At 44.2% G+C, this 20,939-nt stretch overlaps 1 protein-coding gene across 1 annotated transcript in view; it reads right to left on the reverse strand.

Moving 5' to 3' along the window:
* Nucleotides 1-20,939, reverse strand: part of NARS2 (asparaginyl-tRNA synthetase 2, mitochondrial) — a 127,197-nt gene that overhangs the window by 21,593 nt on the left and 84,665 nt on the right. The window contains exons 7-11 of the mRNA XM_081098077.1: nt 20,235-20,367; nt 14,636-14,734; nt 14,484-14,521; nt 1,869-1,935; nt 319-456 (exon numbers count right to left, since the gene is read on the reverse strand). Coding sequence (XP_080954203.1) covers nt 319-456; nt 1,869-1,935; nt 14,484-14,521; nt 14,636-14,734; nt 20,235-20,367 — 475 coding nt within the window. The remainder of the gene's footprint in view (nt 1-318; nt 457-1,868; nt 1,936-14,483; nt 14,522-14,635; nt 14,735-20,234; nt 20,368-20,939) is intronic.

Below are 20,939 nucleotides of genomic sequence, written 5' to 3' on the forward strand. Positions count from 1 at the left end.
CCACCTCTATAGTCTCCTATCCAGCACTTAGCCTGGCAGTAGACCTGGCACTGCTACGCAGTGCTCTAGGCTATTTACTCTTAGTTACTTAAAAAACAAAACACACCTACATGTGCATCTGCCAAATTAAGGACACCTTTGTCATAGATATGAGGGAGTACGTTTATAGAAAATTGGGATCTTCTTTGTGAATACTTTTTTAGAGATGCCTTTGAGAAACTTAATTAAAGAAAATATGCCAAAGGATAAATAAAATTAAGCCAAGGGGAAAACCCAGGCTCTGAGATGACTAATCCGATTTGTTTGGTCGTTCCTTACTGTGTGCGGAGGCCCATCTTCATTGTCCCTCATGTAGAAAGGCTTCAGTGCTAATGGATAATTAATGACAAAGACTGGTATGTTGCCACAGTGCTTCACCAGGTACTTTTCATGTTCAGTATGTAGATCAACACCCCACTGCAATGAGAAAAAAAAATCAACAAAGGAGAAGACAGAGCTGAAATATACAATGCAGGACCCGAAAATAACCTGTATCAGTTCTCTCCCTGAGGATCAGCGATGTGTGGAGCTGTCTGCTGAGTTTGCACAGATAACTAAACTAGAGAGGTATGTGTTAGTAAGAACATCCACAGGCCTGGAAAGATGAAAGCTGAAACGTGTAGATAAACACTATGCTCTCTGCCCCTGTCTGAGGGAGCAGCATTTAGCAGATGAATAGCATCTGCAGGAAAAAAAAAGTGTGCTTTCCACAGTGTATAAAAACTGACCTCAGGATCACAGTTTTATTAATATTGCCTAGAACGTCTTCTATAGTTACTGTTCCTAAGTCTCAGGAAATTAAATGATGAAAGATAATATTTCTAATATTGAGTCCATCTTTGGCTAGATGGCTTCTCTCAGTGAAATTTTTTAAACTAAAAGAGTCAACTGATATATCAGATGCTCCTTGATGAATATTTAATAACACTGTTCATCTATTTATTCAGCAAATACTAATGTGCCTGTTAAATCTCAGGTTCCATGCTAGGTACTGGATATAGTAAGAAAAATAGAACCCTTAACTTCATGAAGCTTGCAGAGTAGGAAACAAACACTAAATACAAAATTATGCAAAGAAATTAACTGATTATAAATATAACTATTATAGAGGATCTGACTTAATCGGGGTTGGGACTGGTGTAAGGAATAGTTTGAAGACAAAGATATTACTGTACATTCTGAACATTATCTTATTACTCCCACTTGTCTGGCAATACCTTAATTATCGAGAAGAAGTACTGGCATAGGAATGAGGAGACTTGCCTCTAACATTATGTGCATGCTCACCGATGAATCATGTAGCCTCTCTGTACTTATAACTTTGCCAATAAAATAAAGGCATTCTTAAAAAAACCTACCCAAAACAATTCAGTGTTTTCCAAAGTGGATCACAAATGGGAAGGCTCTATAAAGTTTAATAGGAAAAGAAACCTGTTCAATGTGTTGCTTAAACTTACTTGATCATTTAACCTCTTTTGTTTGTCACCTGTTAACATCATTCAGAATGTACTTTGGGAAACACTGAAATAGTTGATTTCTATACTAATAGTCTATGGTCGCCATTCTTTTAAAGGATTTTTGTCTTCCTACACTTGGGAAACTTCTGTATAACCCTTTAGTCACTGCTATTACAAATGATACAATTCTACTTCAAAATTATCATTCATTATAAATATTTCAACAAGGCTGAGCAAATATAAAAAGCCAATGTATAGAGGAGCAAATCCTGCACCCTGCCAAAAAGAGAAATAAGACTATTTTAAATAATAATAAGATAAGGATGAGGAAAAACATTTTGATATACACACATACTCAAACATAAATACTACCTCTGGGGTAAAGGTGAAGTTCTGGGACGCCTGCTTTAAGATCTCCACGGCTTCCGTGTAAGAAATGCTGGAGAGAAACAGAAAAGCAGAGGTCAATACAATCGGCTATTGTTAACTAGTCCACCTGAAAATGAGAAAAGATCTATTTCCATAGTCTCCGAGATTTAATATGAGTATTAAATGATTACGGAGTAATCAGGAAGTAAGGTTTATGTAATCCTATGGGCCGCCTATCAGCATGAAGAGAATGGCCATCCAATAACCCTAGTTTTGACCTACTTGTAGTGCACACAGAGCAGATAGTCACTAAGCAAGTAGAGATTTACTCTGAATTCATGCTATGCCAATGCTGTAATGAACGGTGTGAAATATAGAGGCTGGATGAGCAAAAATATTTTCCTAGAGCCATCATTCATTCATTCACCCAAAAACATACTGGGCACCTACTCTGTGCTAGGGATTATTCTAGGTACTGGATATACAGTAACTAAAAATGAAACTCCTGCCTTTATGTAGATATTCGTGTGTGGTGTGTGTGTGTTTGTGAGAGAGAAAGAGAGAGAGTGAGAGAGATAGATAGATAGTTAGGTAGATAGATAGATAGATAGAGAGAGATAGATATTGGGGGTACAGGTGGGGAGTGGGGAGAAAGATAAACAAATAAACAGAAATAATATGATGCCAGGGAGCTATTAGTGCTATGAAGAAAAATAAAGCTAGGTAAGAAGACAGAGGATGTTTGAGGGTGCTCTTTTAGAAAAGATGATGAAGAAACGCTTCACCGAGTTGGCGACATCTTAACAGAAACCTGCATGAAGTAAGGGAACCATATAAATATCTGGGGAAGTATTCCAGGCAAAAGGAACAGTGGGTACACAGGCCTGAAGTGAGGCCTGAGTCTGGCTCATTCAAAGAAGGAAAAGGTCAATGTGACCTAGTATTGAACAAGGGGAAGAATGCCAGGAAATTAGGAAAGGTAGTCACAAGTCAGGTCCTATGAACTCTTTCAGGCCATGGTAAGGCCTCTTTAATATATTCTAAGCATTGTTTAAGACTAGGTTAAGAAAAATATCATAGGTTAACTCAGTAAGAAACCTCATGCCTAAAGCAAACCAAGCCAAAAATTTATATACATGATTTGAATAGATAATATATGCACATAGTGGTGTTTTTATTTTTTAAAGAAATCATTATGTATGAAAGAGTATACGACTTTCCATCCTGTCCCATAGCAACCTAATTAGTTCCTCTTCTCACACAATCACTGTTAGTGGTTTTGTGTATCCTTCCAGCGGGGATTTTCCCCCCAGAGGGTTTTATACACCTGTAAGCAAATATACTATCCTATCTAATAAAAGAGAAACATGGTAATTGGTGTACGATCGCTACCCTTCCCATTGGTTAATCAGGGCGATATGCAAATTAACTGCCAGCCAAGATGGCAGCCGGTAGCCAGGCAGCTTGAAACTAACATGAGGCTTGCTTGCTTCAGTGACGGAGGACTCCAACGTTCCCCGCCTGCCTTGCCGGCCTCTGAGCTTGCAGTTTAAGAAACACTGTAACAAATATAGAAGCTAAACAAAACCCCAGAAACCTGCTTTCAGCAAGCCCGGAATATCAGAGCTGGAGTTATACATTGTTTCGATTATAGAATCCAAACAAACCAGATACCTTCTTTCAGCAGCAGAGGCCTCAGAGCTAAAGCCAGAGCTAAAGCTGGCCCAGAATAAAAAAGAAAAAGGAAAAAAGGAGCAGTTGGGAGTTTCAGTTGGCCTGAAAACAGCTCTCAGCCCCTCACCCAGACTGGCCAGGCACCCCAGTGGGGACCCCCACCCTGAAGGGTGTGTAACCAGCTGCAAACAGCCATCATCCCCTCACCCAGGCTGGCCAGGCACACCAGTGGGGACCCCCACCCTGATCCAGGACACCCTTCAGGGCAAACCAGCCAGCCCCACCCATGCACCAGGCCTCTATCCTATATAGTAAAAGGGTAATATGCCTCCCAGCACCAGGATCAGCGGAGCCGCGAGGCCTCCCGGCACCAGGATCAGCGTGACGGGGGCAGCGCCCAAACCCCCTGATCTCTCTGTGGCTCTGTGTGTGACAGGGGGTGGGGCCACAACCTCCCTATCCGCCCTGCTCTGTTCGTGACAGGGGAAGGTGCCCCAACCTCCTGATCAGCCCTGCTCTGTGCCTGATAGGGGGAAGCTCCCTAACCCCCTGATCGCCCTGCGGCTCTGTGTGTGACAGGGTGCGGCGCCCCAACCTCCCCCACCCCCCCCACGGGCCCTGCTCTGTGTGTGACAGGGTAGAGCCATAACCTCCCCATCGCCCTGCCCTGAGTGTGACAGTGGCAGCGCCCCAATCCCCTGATTGGCCCTGCTCTGTGGGTGATAGAGGGTGGCGCCCCAACCCCCTGATCCGCCCTGCCCCGAGTGTGACAGGGGGCAGTGCCCCAACTCCCCTATCGGCCCTACTCTGTGAGTGACGGGGGGAGCTCCTCAACCCCCTGACTGACCCTGCTCTGTGCGTGACAGGGTACGGAGCCCCAACCCCCCTGATGGGCCCTGCTCTGTGCGTGACAGGGGCAGCGCCCCAACCCCCTGATTGGCCCTGCCCTGTGCATGACAGGGGGTGGCGCCGCAACCTCCCCATCGACCCTGCCTTGAGTGTGACAGGGGGCGGTGCCCCAACTCCCCAATAGGCCCTGCTCTGAGCCCGACCAGGGGCTGCACCTAGGGATTGGGCCTGCTCTCTGCCACCCGGGAGCAGGCCTAAGCCAACAGGTCGTTATCTCCCGAGGGGTCCCAGACTGCGAGAGGGCACAGGCCGGGCTGAGGGACTCCCCCTCCACCCCGAGTGCACAAATTTTTGTGCACTGGGCCTCTAGTCTAATAATAGAGACACATGGTAATTAACCGTAACTTCACTACCCTTCCCATTGGCTAATCAGGGTGATATGCAAATTAACTGCCAACCAAGATGGTGGTTAACTTGCATACGTAGGTGCCAAGCCACGGACTGAGGCTTTAGGCCTGGGTCAGGGAGGAGCTTGCCAGCAATTGTTGAGCCAGCGATGGTTGATGGTGACGGCGGGCAACGGGGGCGGAGCCAGCCAGCAATCCTTGATGGTGGCTGTGGCAGGGAGCTGGGGGTGCCCGGGCCCAGGCCTAAAACCTCGGCCAGAGGCTTTAAGCCTGAGCGGGGCGGAGCCGGCCAGCGATTATTGAGCCAACGATCTTTGATGGCGGCGGCGGCGGGAAGCTAGGGGTGCCCCGGCCCAGGCCTAAAACCTCGGCCAGAGGCTTTAGGCCTGTGCCTGGGCGGAGCCAGCCAGCGATCGTTGATGGCGGCAGCGGGAAGCTGGGGGTGCCCTGGCCCAGGCCTAACACCTCGGCCAAGGCTTTAGGCTTGGGGCGGGGAGGAGCCAGCCAGTGATCATTGATGGTGGCAGCGTTGGGGAACCGGGGCGGAGCCAGCCAGTGATCCTTGATGGACGCGGCGGGGAGCTGGGGGTGCACCGGCCCATTAGGCCTGGGCCAGAGCGGAGCCAGCCAGTGATCCTTGATGGTGGCAGTGGCTGGGAACCGGGGCGGAGCCAGCCAGCGATCCTTGATGGCCATGGCGGCAGGGAGCTGGGGGTACCCCGGCCCAGGGATAATGACTCGCCAGAGGCGTTAGGCCTGGGCAGGGGCCAAACCGGCAACTGGTGTGAACTACAGAGGAAACACCTTTTCTGATTGCTGATTGGCTAAGCTCCCTGTATGCCATTGGTAATATTCTTAGTAACTTGGGTAATAAGAGTCCAAGTAGGTGATCTAGGGTTTTTTTTACCACACTCCTGGAGAAAAAAAGGAAGATCTGCTGCTGGAGAGTTAAGAAATGTCATATCCTGCCCTAGCTGGTTTGGCTCAGTGGATAATGCCTCGGCCTGCCTAACGCAGATTCTGGGTTCAATTCTGACCAAGGGCACGTACCTAGGTTGCAGGCTCCTCCTTGGCCCAGGCCCAGGTCAGGGCTCATGCAGGAGGCAACCAATCAAAGTGTTCCTCTCACTTTGATGCTTCTCTCTGTCTTTCCCTTTCTCTTCCACATTCTCTAAAAATCAATGGAAACATATCCTCAGGTGAGGAGAAAAGAAAGGAAAGAAAGGAAGGAAGAAAGAAAGAGACAGAGAGAGAAAGAAAGAGAGAAAGAGAGAAAGAAAGAAAGAGAGAGAGAGAGAAAGAGAGAGAAAGAAAGAGAGAAAGAGAGAAAGAGAAAGAAAGAGAGAAAGAGAGAAAGAAAGAAAGAAAGAAAGAAAGAAAGAGAGAAAGAAAGAGAGAAGGAAGGAAGGAAGGAAGGAAGGAAGGAAGGAAGGAAGGTAGGTCATATCCTATGAAAGACACTTCTTGAAAATGCCTAAAGAAAGTTGTCATTTTTTCATGGTAAAGGGACTGGAGTCCGTGTTGATGAAAACACCTTGGTGGCTGCGGTGACTGGCAGTGGCAGCAGCAGTGGGGTGATGGGGCTGGTGCTTTCCCCTGATCAGCCTAGTCGACTCCCACAAAGGGAGGCCAGACTGTGGCTTAGGCCCGCTCCCCAAGGGGAGCAGGGAGCAGGTAGTAGGACATCCCCTAGGGCTCCCAGTATGTGATAGGGGGCAAGCTGGGCTGAGGGACCCCCCCCCCCCAGTGCACAAATTTTTGTGCACCGGGCCTCTAGTCCTATATAATAAAAGCCTAATATGCTAAGTGTCCGGTCGTCCAACCAATCAAAGCATAATATGCTAATGACATGCTAAGGCTGCTCAACTGCTCACTATGATGTGCAATGACCACCAAGGGGCAGACAGTCGACCAGTCACTATGATGTGCACTGACCACCAGGGGGCAGACAGTCCAACCAGTAGGTTAGCTTGCTGCTGGGCTCTGGCTGATCAGGACTGAGTGAGACGGGCATGCCCTGGAGCCCTCCCATAGTCCCTCCCCAGCCCTGATTGTGCACTGGTGGGGTCCTTCGGCCTGGACTGTGCCCTCTCGCAATCCAGGACTCCTTGGGGGATGTTGGAGAGCCGGTTTTGGCCCGATCCTGCAGGCCAGGCCGAGGCATCCCACTGGTGCATGAATTTGTGCACCAGGCCTCTAGTTAATATATAATCTCCCTATAAAAAATAGATGGCAGCCATAGCATACATACCATACACTCTTACATCATTACTTATGCAAAAATATACCTTGCAGATCTTTCCACATCAGAATATGAAAAGTTTCCTCATTTTTTGAACTATTACGTAATATTCTATTTTGTGGATGTATCCTAATTAGTTTTAGCCAGTCATCTACTGGTGGGTAGATATTTCAGCTATTTCCAATCTTTGCTACTATAAATCATTACTACATATACCTATTTTATGCTACAAATGACTCTCATATACTAATTTTGCAAATGAAAAAAAATGAAATTGTTGGATCAAAGTGTGTTGGCATTTGCAGTTTTATATATTTTGAAAGATATTGCCAAAGATATTGTTGCCCTTTTATAGAGTTACACCAATTATGTCCACTAAAATATGAAAATGTCAATTTCCCTAGGTCTTCTGAAACAGCACTTTGGATGATTAAAAACAAAAATCTATAAAGTTCCTCCAGAACTTCAAGCTCAAAAAATAACTTACCCAACACAAACTTATTCTCTGAAGCAGAAATGAAGTTCATGCTATAATAACTAATCAGAAAGTTGTGTCTTACAGTCCAAATAAAGCCCTCAAAGCTATGCTTTGAGTGATAACTTTTTTCAAAGATAAAAATTCTATTCAAATTAAAAACCTAGTATTGAATAACAGGTAATTTCTAAGGTAAGAATGATGTTGGTGTTGGCAGTAGGAATAATTTTTAAACAAGCATCCTATAGAGGGGAAACTAAAACTTAGAAAGTTTTAGTTGCCAAAAATGACTCATGTGACTAGTAAACCCTGATGTGCTGACCAGAGTCTAAGCTTCTAACTGCTAAGATAATGCCTAAACCACTCGGAGTCTCATATGTTCAATAAAAACAAGAGATGTGGGTTTTCCCTCCGACTCTACTATCACTTACTAGCTATGTAAATCACCCCACTTTGACGGAAGCATTTTATACAATTTTTTGTAATGTAGTATACAAACATTAAAAATTATAGTGTTTTCACTTGTAAGCAAGGAGACTGGATTATATTACCTAAAGTTCTTTCCTGCTCAGACAGCCTGTTGTTCTATTCTATTGTTACATGGTATGATCTACTTATCACACTGAGAAATGTAAGAGCAATCAAAAAGGATGTTGTGCCATTGCTATGTTACTGTTCCATTTCTAAGAAAAATGGTTCTCATGTCCAAATGTCTCTTGCTTTTTCTGGACATGCTGCCCTACTCCCTCCACACCTCAAGTTGAGGCAGAACTTTCAAGTTCAAATTACAGTTCTGATACTGGATATCTCTAATGGCCCTCAACTCTCTCTACTAATTTTTCTTGATATGTATACAGGTTATTTCCTCTCCTTCCCAGGAACTTCCAAAGTGCTTTGAGGGGAGGAGAAGACATTGTGGAATTGCATGGTACAGTATCCAAACACCTTCGTTTCAATGTTTATTGTTGGATGAAGAAAACTACTTTAAAGCTGTAAAACTACTATGCTAAAGAGCTCATCAATAGCATTCTCATCAATAGCCTTAAATTTGCACACATGAATAAAGAGCAAGTAAAAAAAGGTAAGGATTCTGTATTTTAAAAACCTCCATACCATAAAGGAAATGTAAAATAACTGAATTCTATTTGTGCTTGATAAAGGCTAAAAATTTAATTACTACATAAATTCCTTAAATAATATATTTTTACATGAAACAATTATAACAAGTCGTCAAGAATACACTGAAATCTACAGAAAAGATTTTGGTCATACTAGAGACCCAATGCACGAAATTCATGCAAGGTAGGCCTTTCTTTCTTCCTTCCTTCCCTTGGCTGCCAGCACAGGCTTCCCTCTGACACCTGGGACCCTGGCTTCCCCGTTCCCCACCCCCTTGCCGGCAGGCACCTGGGTCCCGGCTTCCTTCCAGCCCTGGCTTCGTCCGGAAGGCCGTCCAGAATGACATCTGGAATGATGTCCGGTCTAATTAGCATATTACCCTTTTATTATTATAGAAGATAGTATCTTGTGTGTGTATATTTCAGAAAGTATCTCAATTCTAATTAATCATCATGCCTAGGTCTCCTATCATGTCCTCTTGTGGTTGTTAAAATCCCTGGTTACAAAGACTGGCAACCCCCCTTCACCTCCACCTTGAGAATCCTCAGAATCATATCATTTATGCATATCCCTCTGGTGTTCAGTTCCCTCTTCACTTCTAGCTCCTGGAATTTCTTTTACTTTCTAGTGAACTCAACAATACATTTAAAAGGATCTTATAATACTTTAACTAGGAGTGTTTCCAAGTTATCTCGCCTGACAACTTGCTTCAGCAGTAGTCATTTGACTCTTTCAATAATATAAGACAAGTGACCACTTTACAGATGAGAAAACTAAAGTTCAGAAAGGTTAAAGATTTACTATTAATTAGGTTCATAGTTGTAATTAAATAATTATTCATGCAAATATCAAACTGTTCATCTTTTTCTCTAGATTTTAAATTCTATAACAGGACCGATCCATACCTATTTTCACCACGCAATCCTCAATGAGTAGCACAGTTTCTAACTCACAGTAGGTAGTTGATAAATATTAATTCATTCATTAATGGCTAATAAGTGGCAGAAGCAGGATTAAAATCCAGGACCTTTGAATCATAATTCACTATACTCAGTGACTAAAGTAAATAGTGATAGGAGTTAATAGGAAAACTCAAGGAGAGGACCTAGTCTAAAGGAGAATATCCTCACCCCCCCCCCCATGGTTACTCACATGTCATTTATGAATTCACTCAGGTATTCAATAGGTTGCCGAATTCCTATCAGAGGCACTGTGCTAAGCACTGGGGGCATAATAGTAAACAAAATAAACAAGCCTCTGACCACATGGAGGTGACAGGGACTAACAAATAGTCACACATGTAAATTTAAGCCTCAACTATGACTTGTGCTGTGTGGGATGGATGATGGTAATGGCAATGAATGAAATGGCACTGACCATGAGGTCATTTCCTAACTTTAGTATTTTATGGACATAGACTCCAAAGCACGACAGTTAAGTGATACGTAAGGGTCTTAAGGACAGTGGGGGAGCTACAACTATTCTAGCACTAACTCTAGAGCCCTTTCAAATACAGGAAGTATAGTGGTTGAAAGCATGAGCTTTGAAATTAGATAAATGAGTTTGAAATAAGTTTTAATCTCCACCTCTTCTTTTACTGGCCTACTCTCTTCGAGTTGATTCTTTATCTACAGAATAGCAATAAGAACTACTCACAGAGTTGTTGTGAAGGTAAAATGAATCATTAATATCTGTGAAATTTATCACAGGCTCATAGTCAATGAATGGTGGATATATTTTTCCCCAATCTAAGATCTAGTTCATTAAGTAGGAGCTACAGTACTTCTCTTAAGATCTTCTCCCTGGTTTTCCATCACCAGCACAAATTCCTTCAGATGTCCAAATTACTTCTTTCCTTATCTACTTAATTACTACTTGTATCAATACGCTTATGTCCAGAACACTCCTATAAACTTCACATCTGTGCACTCAAACTGCCTACCCAGCATCTACAACTGGATGTCTGAAAAGATTCTCAGTCTTAAAATGATTCCCAATGATAAGGATTTTGATACCATCCCCTTTCTCTCCCAAACCTCTGCTACTCTTATGGCTTTCCCAATCTCAGTTAATGGCAACTCCAATTTTACAGCAGTATAGGACAAAAGCATTGAAGTCACCCTTGACTCTTCTCTTTCCTTCTCCCTCTCAGCAAATCCTGCTTGCTCTAAATTTAAAATATATCTAGAATAGAAAAACCTCTCTCTACCTCCACTGCCACTATCCTGATCTGTGAATGTTGATTTTATGTGTCAATTTGGCTGGGCTACAGTACCCAGATATTTAATCAAACATTATTCAGGAAGTTTCTGTAAAGGTGTCTTTTGGATGAGATTAACATTTAAATCTATGGCCTCTGAGTAAAGCAGTTTACCTCCATCATGTGCGTGGGTCATATCTAGTCAATTGAAGGCCTTAATAGACTACATGTTTAACTTACTTATCTTGTTTTTTAGCTATTATTACCTCCACCAGAAATGTAAGCTTAGTGAAGGCAGGGAGTTTTATCTGCTTTGTTCACTGCTTTAATACAGTTTTTATGGACCTGGCTCTGCTCTCGAGCAAGGAGGTTGTGGCGTCAGCAGGTTCCAGGCGATTCAAGCTCCATAAGGGATGATAGAGGTTGTTTACAACGACCGACCATATGGGGAAGAAAGAGCTCGTGAAAGTGCAACACTGATGACACCATTGGGGTCCTTAAGAAGCTGACTGTAGCCCAAACTGGTAGCCTTTGGAACAAGATTGTACCACTTTTTAGTGGTCCTTTTTAAGGACCACATTTTTCTGGGATGAACCTGGAACTTTATTACCAAGAGAGCATAATCCCCCTCCCCGCAACCTGTCCCCTCTCCTCCTACCCTTACCTCCCACACCGGTATGGATGATTGTTTTTAAAAAGTCACGTTAATAAAAACTTAGAAGCAGAAGAAAAGAGACAGTTTTTAGATTCTAAAGCAATGCCTGGTACATAGTAAGTATCCTATCTAATAAAAGAGAAACATGGTAATTAGCCGTAACTTCGCTACCCTTCCCATTGGCTAATCAGGGAAATATGCAAATTAACTGCCAACCAAGATGGTGGTTGGCAGCCAGGCAACTGATGGGAACAGGAGGCTTGCTTGCTCCAGTGACGGAGGAAGCCAACGTTCCCCGCCTGCCGCTGCCGGCCTCTCAGCTGCTCTCTAAGAAACACTGTTACAAATATAGAAGCTAAACAAAACCCCAGAAACCTGGTTTCAGTCAGCCAGGATCTCAGAGCTGGAGTCGCAACAAAGTTTCAAATACAGAAGGTAAACAAAGTCCAGAAACCTGCTTTCAGCAGCGGAGATCTGAGCTAAAGCCGGCTCTCAGCTCCAGTGACAGCCATAGAAAGTAAATAAATCCCAGAATAAAAAATAAGGAAAAAAAGAGAGGCTGGGAGCGTCAGTCACCCACCAGCCTGAAAACAGCTCTCAGCCCCTCACCCAGACTGGCCAGGCACCCCAATGGGGACCCCCACCCTGAAGAGGGTGTGACCAGCTGCAAACAGCCATCATCCCCTCACCCAGGCTGGCCAGGCACCCAAGCGGGTCCCCCACCCTGATCCAGGACACCCTTTAGGGCAAACCAGCCAGCCCCCACCCGTGTACCAGACCTCTATCCTATATAGTAAAATGGTAATATGCCTCCCAGCACAGGGATCAGCGGAGCCCCAAGGCCTCCCAAACCCGAGATCAGCGGAGCCGTGAGACCTCCCAGCACCAGGATCAGCGGAGACAATGAGGCCTCCCAGCACCGGGATCAGCAGAGCAGCGAGGCCTCCCAGCACTGGGATCAGTGGAACAGCAAGGCCTCCCAGCCTGGGATCAGCGGAGCCACAAAACCTCCCGAATCCGGGATCAGCGGAGCAGCGAGGCCTCACTGGCCCTGTGTCAAGCAGAGCTGCGAGGCCTCCTAGCACTGGGATCAGCGGAGCCACGAGGCCTCCTGGCCCCTGGAGCAGTGTGACAGGGGGCAGCGCCCAAACCCCGATTGCCCTGTGGCTCTGTGTGTGACAGGGGGTGGGGCCACAACCTCCCTATCCGCTCTGCTCTGTTTGTGAAAGGGGAAGGCACCCCACATTCCTGATTGGCCCTGCTCTGTGCCTGATAGGGGGGAGCCCCCCAATCCCCTGATTGGCCCTGCTCTGTGTGTGACAGGGTGCGGTGCCCCAACCCCCCCATGGGCCCTGGTCTGTGTGTGACGGGGTAGAGCCATAACCTCCCCATCGGCCCTGCCCTCAGTGTGACAGGGGGGAGTGCCCCAACCCCCTGATTGGCCCTGTCTGTGGGTGACAGGGGGCGGCGCCCCAACCCCCCAATTGGCCCTACCCTGAGCGTGACTGAGGGTGGCATCGCAACCTCCTGATCCGCCCTGCTCTGTGCATGACAGGGGGCGGAGCCCCAACTCCCCAGTCGGCCCTGCTCTGAGCCCGACCAGCAGCTACGGGGCAGGCACCTAGGGATTGGGCCTGCCCTCTGCCACCCGGGAGTGGGCCTAAGCCAGCAGGTTGTTATCTCCCGAGGGGTCCCAGACTGTGAGAGGGCACAAGTGGGGCTAAGGGACACCCCTCCCCCACCAGTGCACAAATTTTGTGCACCGGGCCTCTAGTTCAATATAAATTTAAGTGAAAGAAAAAACCCTCAAAAGCTCTCACTTATACTTCATTGCCTTTCTATTCTCTATCACAGGACGGCTGACTATTTTCTTCTTTTCTGAGCCCACTTCTGCTGCCTCACTAATCATTCAGCATCAGGGACTCATCATCACTTTTAACTTATAGCCTGAGAGTCTGCCAAGCATGTTAAACTCAAAGACTAACACAGGCCAAATAAACAAGGCATGTGGCCCGCAGGCCTCGAGTTTGACATGCTTGGGCTGACACCTGAAATTCTCAACTCAGTCAATCTGCCAAATTATTATATTCCCCTCCTCAAGGATGGGATGATGTCTTTATTAAAACAAAAACTTCCCGAACCTAAAGACTGCAAGTGAAGAATGTTATCAATTTATTTTTCAGAAGCAATTTTCTACTCTTCTAATGTCCAATCTCCTATACAGATTGTAAACACACTGAATACTAAGTCTTATATGCCTCTCTTATTAATATGGTTGGTGAAATAAGTATCAAGTACTACTTGAACAGAATTATAGTGGAAATAAGGCAATAATATGTTACGCTTTTAAAAAGTGGCAAAAAAAGTTTAGAATATATTATCAGATTTTAGCAAGTGATGGTAAAGAAAAGGGAAGACTGAGAGAAAAACAGAGACAGACATTACATGTAAGTATTTTAAGTGTTTTTTTTTTCTTTTTAATCCTCGCCCGAGGATATTTTTCCATTGATTTTTAGAGAGAGGGAAAGACAGAGAGAAGCATACATGTGAGAGAAACACATCGACTGATTGCCTCCTGCATAAGCCCCAACCAGGGGCCAGGCTGGGGAGAAGCCTGCAACCAAGATACATGCCCTTGATTGGAATCGAACCCGGGACCCTTGGGTCCGCAGGCTGACGCTCTATCCACTGAGCCAAACCAACTAGGGATTAAGTTTGTTTTTAATGAGCCAATTTTGATTACTAAAGTTAGTATTAGTTTGAATTGCATTAATACAGTTAATAATTACTATGTTCATTTATATTGCTATAATTTATTCATGAAACATTGATTATCGACAATGAACCAGAAACAAAGGTATAAAAATAATTAAAACATAGGTCTTTCATGAGTCTAGGGAGTGTGATAAGCCCGTATATAAGCAAAAAATTTAGTACAGTGTGATAAATGATGCTAAAGTATGAGTAAAGTTCAGAGAAAGTATAATGTCTACTTACGTTAAAAAGTTGTTTTTTAGCATATGTTCTAATCTGTCCTTGGTAAGAAAAGAGAAAAAGAAAATTTATTATTAACTGTAATTGTATTCATTAGATGTCATTAACATATATAAAGAGTGGATGTTCTGGGCTTTATCCACCAAACGAATTACCTTTTGGCCCGGAGCAATGAACCTGTGGCAGAGCGCAACATCCTCGGGACAGCTGGCGAGAACCATCGCTGTTGCGGACTTGAAGAGCCCCTCCATGACCTGAGAGCAATGACAGAACAGCCTGACTTGGGAGCCACTTTCTGTGAAGGACCTGTTGAGGGTATTGGAAGGATTGCCTCCAGGTTTAGCAACTATAAATTGGTCAGGCCTCCTCATCCTGAATGCACTACAGCAAGTTCAGTTTCTCAGATTAATTAGAGGAGGAATTGCAAATTCTCAGAGGGGGCAAAATGAGAAAGAAAAACGCTTACATCTTTTGTCAACAGTTTCAATACTGATAATGAAGTCGGATGTCAAATAAACAGCTAAAACTGATTGATGCCGCTCTAAATTTCAATATTCTCACTTATGGAATCATTGCAATAACAGTCCTTAGCTTACAGGATTGTTGTGAGAGCTAAATGAAGTAATACATGTAGAAGATTTAGCTTAGTACCCAGCCCACAGAAGCACACAACAAATACTAGTTATGAAGAGTGGGGCACTTTGAAAAGTGTTTCATTCAGTCACTGGTAAAGGAAAGTAAGCCTTAAAAGCAGAGAGGCCACGAGATATATCTGCACCTAAGTATATATACATTTTTGCTTTTCTAAAGCATAAAGCAAAAAATAACACTAATCATTATATAACACAAACCAGCATATACAACTGTAAACCTACTTTTGCCTACCCCGTATAAGAATTCATTCCACCAGAAGTGTCCATAGAAATCTCACAGGGAAAACTTGTTCGTAGAAGAAGAAAGTGATTGAAATGGAAAATATTTCTAAAATATATTTAACCCAAACTAAAATTTTTGGCTTAAAGTCAATGAAATCATAATAGGCCCTCCAAATGTCATACTCGTAAAGATACATGCATTTATTCAGCACAGGCTGCCACAGAGGCAGGCTCCTTCCTTGAATCCTCTCTTGCATCACTGGTGAACCCTATCAGGGCTGCAAATGCAGGGAGTTTGTGTGTGTGTGTGGGGGAGCATAAGCGTTTACTGAAGTAATCTAATATGACCGGATGTAAGAAAGTACTTAATTACCAGTGACAACCAGATATATTTATATATACATAATACTTTTATATTTACATATACTTTACATTTTTATATTTGGAAATATATATGGGTATATAATATAGAAGTAAGGAATAATTGGATAAAAGAAGAGCAAAAGGAGGCCAAAGATCTTTTACCTTGAGGCTGCATCTCCTTCAATCTAGCAGTGAGATAAAGAAATCACTAAGTAACTAAATGATTTATGAAGAGTCATATCTTCAACTACTAAAAAAAGCCGATGCATATTGGGAGGAAAAAAGAACAGGTAGGTTGGACAGTGCGCCTGCACCGTTGAGGGACACAGTATACCTATCAGTAAGATGAAGACTTTGACCACTGGAGCTGTTAAATCGGTGTCTTTCATGAGCAGTAAATTTCCATTTGAAGAAGTAAATCATTGGCTTCTCTAACCTTGACTTTCAGACTATGCTCTATAAATATATTTGAAGGAAAAAGAAACTTAACTGAAGGGTCAGCATAACCCTCAGATGTTTTTAAAGGTATATTACTTAATGGCTCTAAAACAGTAACATGTAATTGCTATACCTCATGAGGAGAAAATCCTTTGTTACAATATTTTAATTTAATATTTAAGAGACTGCTCTTCATCAGGATAATAATTCCCACAGAATGTAATTTATAAAAGGAAGAAAAGGCCCTGACTGATTTGGCTCAGTGGATAGAGCGCCGGACTATGAACTGAAGGGTCCCGGGTTCGATTCCAGTCAAGGGCATGTGCCTTGGTTGCGGGCACATCCCCAGTAGGAGGTGTGCAGGAGGCAGCTGATCGATGTTTCTCTCTCATCCATGTTTCTAACTCTCTATCCCTCTCCATTCCTCTCTGTAAAAAAATTAATAAAAAATATTAAAAAAAAAAAAAAGTTGAAAAAAGCAGGAGATCACTTTTGAGGGAGCATATTTTTTTCACCTATATTTAGGAGAAAAGCTTATATTTTAAATAATCAAATCATTGAACAGTATATGTGCTAAGTCCCACTCAGTGTAGTACCAAATATATGTTATTTAATTATAGAATATATATCTACACTAATAAAAGAGAAAAATGGTAATTGGCGTACGGCGATACCTTTTTCATTGGCTAATCAGGGCTATATGCAAATTAACTGCCAACTAAGATTGGCAGTTAACTGCCAACTAAGATTGGCAGTTAACTGCCAACAAGATGGCGGCTAATTTGCATATGTAGGCACAATGCAGGGAGGCGAAAGGGAAAGCAGGAAGAAGCCCCCTGCCACTGACAGTGATCTGAAACCCAGGGGGGAGCTAAGAGCTGGGGGGCAGGGCAAAGGCGGCCCTGGGGCGCCTTTGCCGCCCTGGCCAGTGATAGCAGGAAGTAGGGGTGGAGCCAGCGATGGGAGCTGGGCATGGTCGAAGCTGGCAGTCCCAGGAGCTAGGGGTCCCTTGCCTGGGCCTAAAGCAAAGCCCACGATCGCGGCGCCCCCCGCTGCCACTGCAGGTCCCCGCTGCCTGGGCCGGACGCCTAGGCCAGAGGCGTTAGGCCTGGGCAGGGGCGGAGCCTGCAACCTTGGGGAGCTGGGGGTCCCCTGCCCAGGCCTGACACCTCTGCCGGAGGCCTCAGGCCTGGTCAAGGGGCCGATCTGGTGACTGGTGATCGGAGGGTGATGAGGGTCAACTCCTCTGGCCGAGGCATCAGGCCTGGGTGGGGGGTGGAGCTGGGGATTGGGGGATATGATGGTCCCCTTGCCCAGGCCTGAAGCCTGGGTCAGAGGCGTCAGGCTTGGGCGGGGGTGGAGCAAGCGATCAGAGGGAGATGGGGGTCCCCTGCCCAGGCATGATTCCTGGGCCAGAGGCCTCAGGCCTGGGCGGGGGCCAGAGCCAGTGATCGGGGGGAGATGGGGGTCCCCTGTCCAAGCCTGACACCTCTGGCGGAGGCGTCAGGCCTGGGCAAGGGGCCGATCAGGCGATCAGAGGGTGATGGGGGTCAACGCCTGAGGGCTCCCAGTATGTGAGAGGGGGCAGGCTGGGCTGAGGGACACTCTCCCCCCCTCCCCCACCCAGTGCACAAATTTCGTGCACCGGGCCCCTAGTATATACATAAAAGGCTAACAGACCATCTGACCATCTGACAGTCCTGACCGGCTGGTACACACTGACCACCGGGGGCAGATGCTGAATGCACGAGCTGCCAAGCTGTGGTGGCAGCAGTGGTTCTCGGGTGACACACCTTGGAACCAGAGAGGAGGGAGCCCGATTCCTCCCGGGGCCACGTGACTCCACCTTCGGTCGGGCCATGGGTTACATTGTTGCTGGGGCACTGTTAGCTCTGAACTGGTTTACTGCCAAGCTGCGGTGACTTGGCAGTGGTGGTTCTCAGGCAACGCACCCCGGAACCAGAGAGGAGGGAACACGGCCCCGCTTCCTTTCAATGTGCATGAATCCATGCACAGGGCCACTAGTAGATTATATAATTATGAAGCAAAGATTATAATGTTTAATAAATTCTAACATAATTTATGTATTGTTTTTGTAGCTGTTCCCTCTGGACTCTATTTTGGGGCAGTAGAGACAGGGTCAAGGCAGAAGAAATAGGAAGGTAAAAAGTATGGTTCTGTTCCTTATCATACTCTCCTTGCCCAAGTGAAAGAGTAAGACAGAATTGGGTTGTGGGCTCAAACTGAAAGCAACTTAAGGAATTTACTGACTCCATGTGAGGCTCAGACCTGAATCTCTATAATCTAGAAAGGGGTTACACAACAGTTTTAATATTGATATTTTTGGCCAGAGAATTCTTTGTTGGGGGGAGAGGGCTGTGCACTGTGGGATGCTGAACAGCATTCCTAGTCTTTAGTCACTAGGTATCATTAGCAATCACTCCCAAACCACTCCCTAGTGATCTAGAACAATAGTGGGAGATGTTAATGGGATAGGGAAATGGCTACTACGGCATGTGGCCAGAATACCCCTTCAGAACCAAGAGCTTTCTCTTCTGGGAATATTAACTGCTGTTGGTTCATGGTCGAGTTCCTCTTCAGGAATGGTCCAGGCCAAGAGTGCTCTCTTACTGTGGTTACACCTCTTCCCAAGGATGGCCCATGTCCAATGACTGGTTGATGGGGGGAAGCACAAAAGCCCACCTCTTGCCTTCATATGGGACAACTATGAAGGACCATTCCAGCTCCAAAGCTCCTCACAGAGCTGGCTAAGGCCTCTAAAAGCATCACAGTTCAACTTCTCCCTCTGCCCAGTGCTGCCTTCTTCCTTTCCCTACAGGTGTTGTTCTCTAGAGCATTCCTCAATAATTCCCTGATGCTAATCTCTGCTTTAGAGCTTGCTTACTACAAAGTACAACCTAAGACAGGATAATCAAATAGTGAGTCCATTCTGTTTGGTGGTATATTTAGTATTTATGTTTTAAGTGGAATTGGGTCATTTACTGGGTGAATAAGAAGAGAATATAAATGAATGGAAGTGATAGCTGATAAAAACTGCTAAAATAAACATCTTGTAATTACAAATCCAAACTAAGATGTTAACCAAAATGGTACTGAGTAGAGAATTCATAATAATAATAGTAAATAATTTCTGGGTCCTAACTAAGTGCCATGAACTATGCTAAGTACCTTACATATATTATCTGTCTAATCCTCTGAACCAGCGGTCACCAATCATTCCAACCTCACGGACCACTGGTTGGTGACCGCTGTTCTGAACTATCCTATGAAGTAAGCATTATTATTCCCATTTTATAGATGAGGAAACTGAGGCTCAGAGAAATTAAGTCCCTTGCTTAAAGTCACATAGCAAGGAACTGATGAACAAATCCTGGTGCATTCCACTCCAGAACTTGTGTTTTCTATCTGGATTATGGCCACAACCTCCTAAAAGGACTCCCACCGCTGTTTTTATCTCACTCCAAATCATTTTTCATATTGCTGCTAGAGAGAATTTTCTAAATTATAACTCTGACCATGGCCTTTCCTACTGAGAACTCCTTCTCCTTTATCTTTTGGATTAAATTCAAACTCCTTAGCATGGCATTTCTCCATCCTCATCCCTTGCCTCCTGTGGATGCTTTCTAATACAGTTATATAGAAATTTCCCTAACCATAAAGATGTTTTATTTGTTTGCCTAGGAAATGACAAGGGCTACTATTTACTGAGCCTGCAATATGTCAGACTGTGTGCTTTACATTTTATACATTGTTTCTTTTACTCCTCACAATAACCTTATGAAATAGGTACTATTATTCTCATTTTACAGTTGAGGAAGTTAAAGATCACCAAGGTTAGGTAACATCAAAACAACGTTAAGGGCAAACCTGAGATATGAACTTAAATGTCTGGCTCTTGTACTAAAGGCATTCTAAGATGTTTATTAAATTAAGTAGTTCTCTATCTTCTTCATCCTATGAACACCTTGCGATGCACAGATGTAAAAATGTATACAGAAGCATTTTAATGTCACAGATGCCTGACATTTAGAATCTATTTTAAAATTTGTGTACCTACCTGCATGAGATCTTGAAGACTCTCAACAAAAGAGATCTCAGCTTCTACCATATAAAACTCTGCCAGGTGTCTCCGGCTCTGAGAATTCTCAGCTCGAAATGTTGGACCAAAGGTAAACACTTGAGTAAAAGCTCTGCAATTCAAGATTAAGAGTATAAAAATAGGATTCACATGATTAATTTTAAGTATTTAAAATACTCAGTGAGCTCTTAAAGAAAAAGAAAGTTTTGGGCCTCTGTCTTGTCCACAAATGCATACATATTAGCTGCTGTATTTCCTTAATGGTTGATAATAATAGTTTCATTAAAAGGGTTACATTTATAGAAACTATTTTATCCTGACGGAATTTGCAAATGCTTTACAAACCCTATGGCTCACTAAATATAAAATGATAACCACCTCTGGGTGCACTCTACTGCAGCTGCCTTAAACAGCAGGCAACTACATTTCACAGCAATCAAGAGCAAAGTAAACAAAAAATACCACAGCCCACGAAGCTACACAGAGAATCTAGATAGTAACAGTTAAAATGAGAATTTCATGTAGATAAAATGGGTTTATTATTTTTTAAATATGTGAAAAAAGAGTATCAGATATGTATGGTGATTTGCCTTGTTCAAAGTCTACCCAACCACCCAAGTTTCAATTAATGCCTAGTGAGCACTAAAATGTGGAGGTAAGGGTAGATTTTGAAGAACTGTCTAC

This window comes from Myotis nattereri (assembly GCF_964212035.1).
Source record: "Myotis nattereri genome assembly, chromosome: 9".
Taxonomy (NCBI): Eukaryota; Metazoa; Chordata; class Mammalia; order Chiroptera; family Vespertilionidae; genus Myotis; species Myotis nattereri.